Raw genomic sequence first — 12,860 nt, forward strand, 5'->3', positions numbered from 1 at the left:
GTAAGTCTTCGGAAGGACTACAATTCTCGGTTCATCACAAGTCCAGCATAGCTCCACATATTATACCAGCAGAGGCTTTTCAGCCTTCTCGATATGTCAATGCTGCCATTGCCTCTCTCGTTAGAAGGGCTTACTTACTATCATCTTCGCAAGAGCTGGTAAACATGGAGTTAGACAACATAAGTTTGGGGGTACGCACTGCTGGCTTTTCACGTGCAAAATTTACGCACGTGCTCAATATGGTAAAGAAATCACTGTTTCCAAGTACCACATTATGCAGCAAAAGAGAATTTTCAATGGTACAAACATCGTTGCCATACCTGGGACCCCTCTCTATACGTATCTGCAGAATCTTTAAGCAGCACGGCCTTATACTACCACTAACCCCACTTCCAAACCTACGCAAACTCATTTGTAATGATAGGGACAAATTTTCCACGCTTGAGAAGTCGGGGGTCTATGCTGTACCTCTGGAAAACCTTACAACGGGAGTAAATGCAAGATATGTCGGGGCCACTACTAGAATGCTTGCCAGCCGACTAGAAGAGCACCAAAACGATGTTGCGAGGGGTAGACACACCACCGAGCTCGCAAGAAAAGTACTTGAGCAGGGTTACAACCCGCTATGGTCCCAAGCGGTTATGCTCAAGAGCTGTAAGGATCGAAAAATCGTATTTATATGGGAGTCTCTTCTTACTACCACCTTGGACACGTGCAACATTCCAACTCTCGAGCTGCCCAGTGTATGGGTCACACTATACAAGCAATTAAGTAAAAATTAGCATTCTCCAGAATGCGTACAGTGTGTGTCTAGATCTGCGCATGCGCGTATTCGCACATCATGGAGCTTTCTGCTCGTTCGTTTTTCGAACATTTTTGAATATTTCTATCGTGTTCCTAACGACTTTTACTAAAGTTTCATCTTAAATTTAAGCGTTCTATTCCAAATCGGATTATTTCCGTTTAATTCTTTCGATAATTCGCCTGATGACGACGGCTATATGTTCGTCGAAAGTACTAGCGAATAAAAAACGCACACATAACGCCGACCTCAGTGCCTTCCCTTTTTTACAATATAATATTTTGGCGTGATCGTCAGCAAATTGATCATATCTTAATCTTCACTATCGTTACTTTTTGCCCAGCAAAGCGGGTCCTTGCAGTTAGATTCTAGATTAGAAAAACAGTCTTTTATATATAAAAAGAAACTATATTACATACAAATAAAAACCCAGCGAAGCGGGTCCTTGCAACTAGTGTATATATATATAAACACCATGCTGGAGTAAAAGCAATGGCTGGCTGAGTGCCATGGAGGGATTTTTAGATATGTTATGCATTTTTTATCTATTAAAAAACAAAAAAACTGTTGAGAAATTACCTCTGTTGTTAAAATGAGCGTGTCAGAAATGTATTTCCCGCACTGGTTTAAATGGTTTGCTTCTACACATAACATAATTTCTCCTGAATAAATATTCTGTAACATTTTCCAAATAAACTTCATTTTGCTGACATTAAATTCCATCTGAGAACCGACAGGCCAATGTTGCCGAGAAGGCTGCTTTCTCCATCCCGAACCTTCTAATAATCCTAAAGTTAAAAAAATTCAAATATAACATTAATATGTAGAGGACAGTGAGTAAAAGCTTGCAGTGGGATATAATTAGTTGTATAAATGTCAGGTTGGCATTACTGAGTTAGTTTATAAGTTCTCTTGCTGAATTGTTGAAGACTTAATAATAACTGACTTGGCACGAATAGTTTTGAAATCATGAGATAAGATTCATTTTTTATCTTTCTGATATAATATTTTGATTGTTTACATACTGTATTTCATAATTAAGTATGAACTTGAGAAAATCATTCCTTAGATATTTTGATACTCATTTCTCGTGTGCATTATGATGGACAAAACATTTAGAAATGTTTTTGGTGTAGATGGCAGTATCTGTTTTTAAGAAAAAAACGATGTTGCCTGGCAAATGTTCAAGTGCCACTGTGGGGTAAAAACTTTTCATTAAATTTAAAAATTTAATTTAATGAAAAGTTATTTTTTTTATAAATTCTGTTCATCAATAAACTTTGTATAATTTTTCATAAAAACTTGTCTTGCAAACTTTTACTCTACCATTTAAGCACTTTTGCTCCACCAATGGGCAAAAGTACTCTTTTGTAAAAAGTTTATTAAATGACATATATTCAAAATATCAATAAAAATCCTATGGAATCTTAAAGAAGATAATTTGAGAATTATTATGCGCATGTTTCAAGATTCTCACTCTTCTAACAAAGAATTTATATTGTATAAAAACTAAGTGCGTACTCTTGCCTTCTCTCCTCTAAATACATAAGTAAAAAATAAGGTTTTACTGCTCTGTTTTGCTTTACCTTGTCCAGTTTGAGAAATTAATTCCGCTGCTCCTCCAATTGGTTTGGCAACTATACCCACTAAACCTTTACCTACTCCTTTTACAAAACCAGTTGCAGTTCTCACAGAAGAAGAAGGTGTTAAAGTTGGATGTTGTTGTAGAACTTCTTGTATCGGTTGTTCTACGATACCCGCAACTGATCCTAAAATATGATTCAATTTATTAGCTTTTTATTAATTCTTACCACTATTAGTCTTATAGTAATACTTAACTAAGTTTTAAGGTATCTGATTATTGTGTGCTATGGTGCCATATTTTATAACCCATACAGTAGTAAAATTACAATATCTGAATACTAGTAAGTACTAATGACTGAACTGTCAGCCATTACTTCATCTTTTATCTTCAACAAGTTCTGGAAGCTATTAAACTTCTCTTCAGATGAATATTTGGAAATGATGCCAGTAGGTAAAGATCATCAGGATTTTATACTGATCACACCATTTCCTTACTTTATATCATAACTGAATGTCAGCCATCGATAACTAGTGTAAGTTAACACATTCACTTGCTCCTAGACACCATTCTTGACATGAAATCTATAGTCTTTTCTAGAAAAAGAATGGAGCCATGTTCATTAGTCTGCATACACAAAGGAAAATAGTTTTATGTTCATTACAAAGTAGATAATACAAGGTCTTTCAAAAAGCATTTTACCATTAAACAGAATGTGCTCAGCAAATAATTAGCTTATCACAACACACTTTTCTTGTTGCCAAGATAGTTTTAATAATAAACAACGCTTTTTGCCCGCGACTGTAAATTAGACAGAATTAGATAACCCAACAATTAGGGTATAACGTTTTGCAGGGCTTATCACACCAAGGCCGACTGGAAGAAGGACCAGAACTTTATAAAAAAGGTTTGGTCTTTAATAATCACATATCAAATTTAGGTAAGTATGCATTTCGGGTACAAGGACCCCTCATCAGCTTACAAACACATGGCAACAACGTAACAAATACAATACCAATAACCTGTCGGTACAACGGGGTAATCTACATATGCGGTGCACTGCATTTACAAATTATCAAAGTAACTTATACACTAAAACTAAATTATCAAGTATAAATCAGCATCCAATGACAATGTGGTATCACATATTATCTCCACCCGTAAATGTCTTAGTTTCTCCTACATTTTCCAAATTCTGGTAGACGGTTACACTATTAATAATAAATATTGTTAAGTATATTAAAACCTCAACAAAGGGAGGGGAGAGGAATCCAACAATGAACTTACTCTTATTAAACCAATTGGTCTCCAAATTTTAACACAAAACAAAATACAACTAATCTATAAGCCTTTGTGAAGTCAACTGCACTGTCCATCTGCATTTTACAAGGTGATGTGCCTAAACTCCCCACATCTGTTCAGCATCTGTTTCAAGGTTAAGTGAAAACAATGTCAATCCACCCCTCATGTAGCTTCAGTCCCATGTTGTTATTAATTCTGATGTCTTCCTGTATCTTCAGAATTTCTAGGTGTTCCTGTAGTCTTCTTTTAAGTTGATTGTTTTCTGTCATAATACACTTGATGCTATCTTTTAAAATTTCACAACCTTCAGTGTTGCAATGTTGTGCCACTGATGATGATATTAAATTATTTTTGATGGCATATATATGTTCTTTACGCAAAACGTTATACCCTGCAAAACGTTATACCCTAATTGTTGGGTTATCTAATTCTGTCTAATCAAGATAGTTTTATTGAAAACTAACATTTTGGCATTCCATTAAATAGAATGCATATGTTTAAATTCAAAAATTTGACAATGGAAAAATAAGAAAATAACTGAAAAAAATAATATATACAAATATAAATATACAATAAAAAACAAAGTCAGATATAGTAACAGAAATAAAAAATAAAAATAAATCCACTAATAATACTTTAAATAAACATTGAAATAAATTGTTAAGGTATAATTGATGAAAGATGTAACTATAAACTAAGATAAGATTACTTCATCTTTTATCTTCAACAAGTTCTGGAAACCATTAAACTTCTCTTCAGATAACGATCGAATATACAAAGATTTTTCAGTTATTTTCTTATTTTTCCATTGTCAATTTTTTGAATTTAAATGTATGCATTCCATTTAATGGTACACCAATGTTCCAATTCTCTCATTAAGTCTGAGGATGTCCTATAGAGCAGGTCGAAAATGTTAGTTTTCAATAAAACTTTCTCAGCAACAAGAAAGGTGTGTTGTGATAAGAGCTAAGCATTCTACCATTATAATTAATGTAATTGTGTTAATTATTATACAAAAATATTGTAATGTACAGTACAGTACATTAAAACATTGGAAAACTGTCCAAGGTTGATTTGTCCATTGCCTTGTCCATTTGCCCATTACAATTTTTCAATGCATGCACCTCATGACATGCAGGATACATTCAACAGATATCAAATTCTTCCTATGCTCACTATGGTATATCCATTATCACTCGTCCTAAGGCAATTCCTTCAGATTACTCATGTTACACAATGATAAGTGATTCTGACTTTGAAAACTGCAGAACACAGAATGCCTTCTCTGTTGCAGTGTTACCATTTTCATTTACATGCACTTTCTAGAATTAGTAGACAATGAGACGTGTGAATGCAGATGAGAGACAAAATTAGTACAGCTATTCTATTGAATGATGTATCTCGCATACTTCTCAGATAATAATTAACATAATTACAGAATTTTAAATGGTAGCATTCATTTTGGAAGATACCATATAGGTTCTATATGTATATATATTATGATCTATTTTGTAATAAAATTATTTTTCTTCATCTATGTAGACTAATAAACATTGGCTCTATTCTTATTCTAGGAAAGGCTATAGACTTTTATACATAAAAGCACAATTAGTAAATGTAAAGCACAGCACCATAATAATGTATGTAATATAATATAATATTTATGTGAGTAAACACATTAAAGATAATTTTTAATTCTTTCAAATCCTCATAGCTACAGAATATGATAGTTAAGTGATATTATATGTGTGAATTTTGAAAATAATTTAAATAGATGCTGGTGTGTTAATATAACGAATTACTTTATAATTTAAATAATTTAAAATTCTGTAAACTAAAAAAACCAAAATGAAAATGATAGAATATAGATCTAGCTTTCAGTTGTTCTTTTCTCTGGTGAAATATAACTTTAAAGTGAATTCTTAATAGAGTAAATTACTTCTTTTGTTAATCCAATAAATTAATATTAATCTTACCAAGCAAACTAATGCCAAATCCTGTCAGTCCCTGAAGAATTCCCATACTAATTCCTACTGGTTTCTGTCGGCGCAATTCCTCTTGTCGAGAGAGATGATCTGCATCCATAGACAAAAAATCCATGTTTCTCGAAATACTTGCTGCTAGATATGTTTCCCTATGTCATTTAGATTGCCTCCTAATTTTTTGAATTTCCTTTTTAGTTTCTTAATTTTATATTTTTTATACTTAATCAAGGATTTTAAAATAATCTTTTCTATGATATTAACATCATGTTTTTGGATGCAGTTACTGATACTACGAGGTATTTGCAATGTTTTCAACGGTATATTTTGGTGTCTGCAAGTGTTGATGTACCATATGTCTATATTTAACCTATTAATTTGGCTAAGGATCACTTCAAGTCTACCTTGAGATTTAGGCATAGTTATTCTATATGACCATAATAATAATAAACAACGCTTTTTGCCCGTGACTGTAAATTAGACAGAATTAGATAACCCAACAATTAGGGTATAACGTTTTGCAGGGCTTATCACACCAAGGCCGACTGGAAGAAGGACCAGAACTTTATAAAAAAGGTTTGGTCTTTAATAATCACATATCAAATTTAGGTAAGTATGCATTTCGGGTACAAGGACCCCTCATCAGCTTACAAACACATGGCAACAACGTAACAAATACAATACCAATAACCTGTCGGTACAACGGGGTAATCTACATATGCGGTGCACTGCATTTACAAATTATCAAAGTAACTTATACACTAAAACTAAATTATCAAGTATAAATCAGCATCCAATGACAATGTGGTATCACATATTATCTCCACCCGTAAATGTCTTAGTTTCTCCTACATTTTCCAAATTCTGGTAGACGGTTACACTATTAATAATAAATATTGTTAAGTATATTAAAACCTCAACAAAGGGAGGGGAGAGGAATCCAACAATGAACTTACTCTTATTAAACCAATTGGTCTCCAAATTTTAACACAAAACAAAATACAACTAATCTATAAGCCTTTGTGAAGTCAACTGCACTGTCCATCTGCATTTTACAAGGTGATGTGCCTAAACTCCCCACATCTGTTCAGCATCTGTTTCAAGGTTAAGTGAAAACAATGTCAATCCACCCCTCATGTAGCTTCAGTCCCATGTTGTTATTAATTCTGATGTCTTCCTGTATCTTCAGAATTTCTAGGTGTTCCTGTAGTCTTCTTTTAAGTTGATTGTTTTCTGTCATAATACACTTGATGCTATCTTTTAAAATTTCACAACCTTCAGTGTTGCAATGTTGTGCCACTGATGATGATATTAAATTATTTTTGATGGCATATATATGTTCTTTACGCAAAACGTTATACCCTGCAAAACGTTATACCCTAATTGTTGGGTTATCTAATTCTGTCTAATCAAGATAGTTTTATTGAAAACTAACATTTTGGCATTCCATTAAATAGAATGCATATGTTTAAATTCAAAAATTTGACAATGGAAAAATAAGAAAATAACTGAAAAAAATAATATATACAAATATAAATATACAATAAAAAACAAAGTCAGATATAGTAACAGAAATAAAAAATAAAAATAAATCCACTAATAATACTTTAAATAAACATTGAAATAAATTGTTAAGGTATAATTGATGAAAGATGTAACTATAAACTAAGATAAGATTACTTCATCTTTTATCTTCAACAAGTTCTGGAAACCATTAAACTTCTCTTCAGATAACGATCGAATATACAAAGATTTTTCAGTTATTTTCTTATTTTTCCATTGTCAATTTTTTGAATTTAAATGTATGCATTCCATTTAATGGTACACCAATGTTCCAATTCTCTCATTAAGTCTGAGGATGTCCTATAGAGCAGGTCGAAAATGTTAGTTTTCAATAAAACTTTCTCAGCAACAAGAAAGGTGTGTTGTGATAAGAGCTAAGCATTCTACCATTATAATTAATGTAATTGTGTTAATTATTATACAAAAATATTGTAATGTACAGTACAGTACATTAAAACATTGGAAAACTGTCCAAGGTTGATTTGTCCATTGCCTTGTCCATTTGCCCATTACAATTTTTCAATGCATGCACCTCATGACATGCAGGATACATTCAACAGATATCAAATTCTTCCTATGCTCACTATGGTATATCCATTATCACTCGTCCTAAGGCAATTCCTTCAGATTACTCATGTTACACAATGATAAGTGATTCTGACTTTGAAAACTGCAGAACACAGAATGCCTTCTCTGTTGCAGTGTTACCATTTTCATTTACATGCACTTTCTAGAATTAGTAGACAATGAGACGTGTGAATGCAGATGAGAGACAAAATTAGTACAGCTATTCTATTGAATGATGTATCTCGCATACTTCTCAGATAATAATTAACATAATTACAGAATTTTAAATGGTAGCATTCATTTTGGAAGATACCATATAGGTTCTATATGTATATATATTATGATCTATTTTGTAATAAAATTATTTTTCTTCATCTATGTAGACTAATAAACATTGGCTCTATTCTTATTCTAGGAAAGGCTATAGACTTTTATACATAAAAGCACAATTAGTAAATGTAAAGCACAGCACCATAATAATGTATGTAATATAATATAATATTTATGTGAGTAAACACATTAAAGATAATTTTTAATTCTTTCAAATCCTCATAGCTACAGAATATGATAGTTAAGTGATATTATATGTGTGAATTTTGAAAATAATTTAAATAGATGCTGGTGTGTTAATATAACGAATTACTTTATAATTTAAATAATTTAAAATTCTGTAAACTAAAAAAACCAAAATGAAAATGATAGAATATAGATCTAGCTTTCAGTTGTTCTTTTCTCTGGTGAAATATAACTTTAAAGTGAATTCTTAATAGAGTAAATTACTTCTTTTGTTAATCCAATAAATTAATATTAATCTTACCAAGCAAACTAATGCCAAATCCTGTCAGTCCCTGAAGAATTCCCATACTAATTCCTACTGGTTTCTGTCGGCGCAATTCCTCTTGTCGAGAGAGATGATCTGCATCCATAGACAAAAAATCCATGTTTCTCGAAATACTTGCTGCTAGATTTGTAACAGAAACAAGTGCACCTACAACAGATGATATTATTATAACAACTATATAATTTGCTTTTATAAATAATTGTAATAAAAAATTAATCAAAAAATACCTGATGTTATTTGCTGTAAAAGAGATGCTGAGCCATGAGATATTCCACCGATGAAAGCCCATGGACCTTGAAGCAAGCCATGATAAGGAAGCCGGAAAAAATCTGCCATTCCGTTACTTACAGCTCTCGCAAATCCAGCAGGATTGCCAAGAAGATCAAGAGATCCAACGACCCAACCTAAGAATAAATCAATCTGTAACTTATTGGAAATATTGCACATGTGAATGATGATAAATTAAAAGCAAAATTTTATTACCTGCTCTTAAAAGTGCCCCAGTTAAAAAATGATGAGTGATAATATGGCCAAGTTTAAAAGTTGTCGTAAAAATTTCATCTTTATCAAAAGGTTTAAAAGAAAGAGGAGAATGATCGATGGCAACATAGAGTTTGACAGAGGCATGAAGACTTAAAAGTATATTGATGGCATCGATATGCAAATGTTGAATATGAACAGGATGAGAAAATGTCTTATTAATGATCTTAATATCTAAAGGAAGCTGCAAATCATTATTCCATTCTGGTAACTTCATTTTGGAATTATAAGATAGAAAAGAAGACTGTAATTCTGCAAGTTTATAATATAGTGAATCTTCTAGATAAATCAAAGATGGACGTAGTGTTATGGAAAGATTTTTAATCGCAACTGTAGCAGAGCCATTATCACAAGTCTTTTGTAAAAATAAATATACTACAACATGCGCAGTTTCTTTCATTTTAGACCACCTAGTTTGAAAAGAAGATTCTTTTATTTGATATATTTCAGAATAAGACAGACAATTTTGAGGTATCATCACGACTGGAAAATCGTATCCTTTGATACCTGTGCTATTCATTTGATTATCAATTTGTATTTTACCAATAAAAACATTAATTTCTTGCATACAGTGGTTATATTTTAAAACAGAATCACGTGGTTTTATCGATGGAGGTTGTGCCATTGATAATATATTATCTAAACTTAATCTTAAAATTTCTTTTGGATTTTCTTCGTTAAAATCGTCTTTCAATACAAAACATATGTGCGTTGCCGAGAATGATAAATAATAAATATTTCTTGTATCATTAATATTGTTTTCAGTTTGTGAGTCAATTGTTACTTGATTACTTTTTCTACCATTTGATATTTCAATTTCATTTTCTATCTTTGTAAATGCATCAGAATTTAACATTACTTGTGTGTTTAATCCAATTCGACTACGAATTTCCTTAGCTGAGACTTCTACCCTGTTTACGGGATCGATGAATATGTGTCTCGTGTGTCCGACTTCTTCTTTGTATATTCGAACATCACCACAACTTGGAATATTAACAAACTGATCATTAATTCTAGCAATATCAACAGGAATGCTCCATATTTTTTCAGTGTGTTCGTCCACATATAATGAGAAATGCATTGCTGGAATATGTTCAACATAATCTGGAAACTTCTGAGATATTGCTGGCAGTGTGTAATGCATTGAATTATGAGGAGAAAGAATAAGAATTCTTTGGTGAGATTCAGTATCTTCAGAAAGAATATCACCTGTAAAAAATAATTTATCTTTAAAATAAGTTTAAACTTCTAGTAATATTAAACTTCAATAGACTTCAGTTTAACATAAAAAAACAGTACGATCAAACATTTACTTGTGAAGAGTAGACTTGGTAATGCCACAAGGTTATCATGCTTTACCTTGAACACTTATTTAATACTGGCTTGATGGATATTTGCCATACTTTTCAGTATCATCAAGTCTACTGCTCATGTAAACTTTTCATTTGATCGCTCTATATTTATATTCATAAACTCCAAATACCTTTAAAATGCAGTCTATTTTAAAAACTTATCTAACGTTTTCGGTCAAATTAACAGACCTTCTTCAGGATCGAACTAACAGAATTTAAATTTGCCAAATGGAAATTCCAAAATGTACACTCTACAATCTACTCAGATTCGATTGCGCAAGTCCATTTGTTCTTTATAACTGTAAGACTAATAGAAGTAGAAAATCAGCTTTATGAAATGGATCCGGAATTGCTTGCTGAAGTTAATAGAAGAGGAGTAAACTTAGCAAATCAAGTTACAGAACGATTGATTATGAATTATAGGAAGAAAATGAGATGGATAAGAGCAAAGCAACAAAGAAGCACAAAGCCACAAGCAGTATCTGCAATAATAAGTTGGGATAATATTACACCACCAATGTGCCTAAAGGAGGCTTGCAAATTTGGTCCCAAGTATGTGCCACGCCCTAAGCTTACGTATGAAAAAATTATCCCTGATGTTGAGCAAGCATTAGAAGGGCTTAGCGAGCTTAAAAAAGAGGCTTTTAGATGGAGAACAGTTTTTAAAATAAACAATGACGTTGCAAGATCAACCCAAGACACAATTTGGAAAAGTGTAAGAGAAAATAAGCAATGAATGTGCGATAACAATATAGTGCTTACAAGAGCTGATAAGTCAAAAACTATGGTCTTAATGAAGAGGAACACGTATAAGAAGCTTTTAACAGCGTACATAAGAGACACGGAATGCAAAATGGAACACCCAAAGGCATTGGAAAGGTTACAAGCAAGAATAAAACGTTTCTCTATGACAACTTTAGCTAAGCAACGAGGCTATTTGGATTTGCTAAGACACTTAAATCAGAAAGAAGCTTGAAGCCAGTAGTGGATAAATGCTGTGCTCCTACGATATTATTAGAAAGGAAGCTTAAGGAATTAATGTGAACATGCCTCCACACATTTATAATGTAAAGCAGCCATTAGAAGTGCTCCAGAAGTTGAAACAACTGAAAGTTAACAAAACAAGCTACATGACAGTGCTCGATATTAAGGCTATGTACCCTTCAATTAAGCTTGAGCCATGCTTTTGTCACCTAAAAGATATTTTATTGGGCAATATCGATAACGCAGCAAAGTTAAGAAAGCAAATTCTAGAACTGGCGCATTTGGCTACATTCTCGTCACTTTTTGTGTTTGACGGTACTGCATACTCGCAGCTTAGAAGAGTACCAATAGGTAGCCTGGTCTCAGGCTTATTGTGAGAGATGGTAATAAGATCTCTGGAAAATAGCGTATTGCAGAAATATGAAGATAATATGATAATGTATGCAAGGTACGTCGACGACGTATTTATTATTTGGAATGATAAACCAGACATACGCCAATTTATTAGAGATATAAACAGCAATACTTATGGCCTGGAATTAGAACTAGAGCAGCAAAATCATAAAAGGGTACATTTCTTAGATATAGAGGTCAAAATAGATGAAGAAGGGCAAATCACTACAAAAGTATATAGAAAGCCGACGTACGTTCCAGATTTGATACAATGGTCCTCTCATGACCCAACAAGCTATAAACTAGCAGCGTTTAGAGCACTGATTAAAAGAGCATACACTCATTGTAGTAAGATTCATGACACACGTAAAGAGCTTGAATACATCGCAAAGCTAGCAAGAGATGTAGGGCTTAAGCAAAATAAAGTAAAAGCCTTAATACAAGAAGAAAAAGGAGGCAGTAAGAATAAAGATAAGAGAGAGAAAAAGGAGTTCACCGTAATGGAATACAGGACACCATTAAGTAACATATACAGAAAAATAGGAATAGAAAGCAACAAGAAAATAGCGTATAAGAGAAACACGACAATATTCCAAATGCTAAGAAATGACAAAACACCCATAAACAGGAGGCAAGTTCCAGGCATGTACAGAATACCGTTGCATGATAAGAGGATGAAAAAGGAGCTATATTATATAGGAGCCACAAAGAGATTGTTAAACGAAAGATTGAAGGAGCACGAAAAGAATATAAGATTTAAACAGCCAGTCATGGCTTTGGCTAATTATGCAATCGCGGATCCAACAGAGATTGCAGTCGAATAGAGCAAGGCTGATGTTATACAAAAAGTTGAAAATAGAAGACATCTAAAGTATGCAGAGGCCTGGCACATCTATAAGTACAGGGAAAAAGGGAAAAATATAAATTTTCGAGAATCAAACAAAATAGCATC

General features: G+C 32.7%; 1 protein-coding gene across 2 annotated transcripts in view; it reads right to left on the minus strand.

The window, feature by feature from the left end:
- The window catches only part of LOC111631343 (vacuolar protein sorting-associated protein 13B-like), a 132,076-nt gene that overhangs the window by 20,042 nt on the left and 99,174 nt on the right, over positions 1 to 12,860 (minus strand). The window contains exons 42-47 of one of the 2 annotated variants that reach the window (XM_023375568.1): positions 9,123 to 10,388; positions 8,867 to 9,043; positions 8,715 to 8,786; positions 5,663 to 5,761; positions 2,389 to 2,571; positions 1,382 to 1,590 (exon numbers count right to left, since the gene is read on the minus strand). In XM_023375568.1, coding sequence (XP_023231336.1) covers positions 1,382 to 1,590; positions 2,389 to 2,571; positions 5,663 to 5,761; positions 8,715 to 8,786; positions 8,867 to 9,043; positions 9,123 to 10,388 — 2,006 coding nt within the window. Of the gene's footprint in view, positions 1 to 1,381; positions 1,591 to 2,388; positions 2,572 to 2,645; positions 2,981 to 5,662; positions 5,762 to 8,615; positions 8,787 to 8,866; positions 9,044 to 9,122; positions 10,389 to 12,860 lie in introns of those variants that run through there. The other variant, XM_023375569.1, reaches the window with a different exon arrangement.

This window comes from Centruroides sculpturatus, unplaced genomic scaffold, assembly GCF_000671375.1.
Source record: "Centruroides sculpturatus isolate CEXI.00-Female unplaced genomic scaffold, Cexi_2.0 scaffold392, whole genome shotgun sequence".
In the NCBI taxonomy this organism is placed as follows: domain Eukaryota; kingdom Metazoa; phylum Arthropoda; class Arachnida; order Scorpiones; family Buthidae; genus Centruroides; species Centruroides sculpturatus.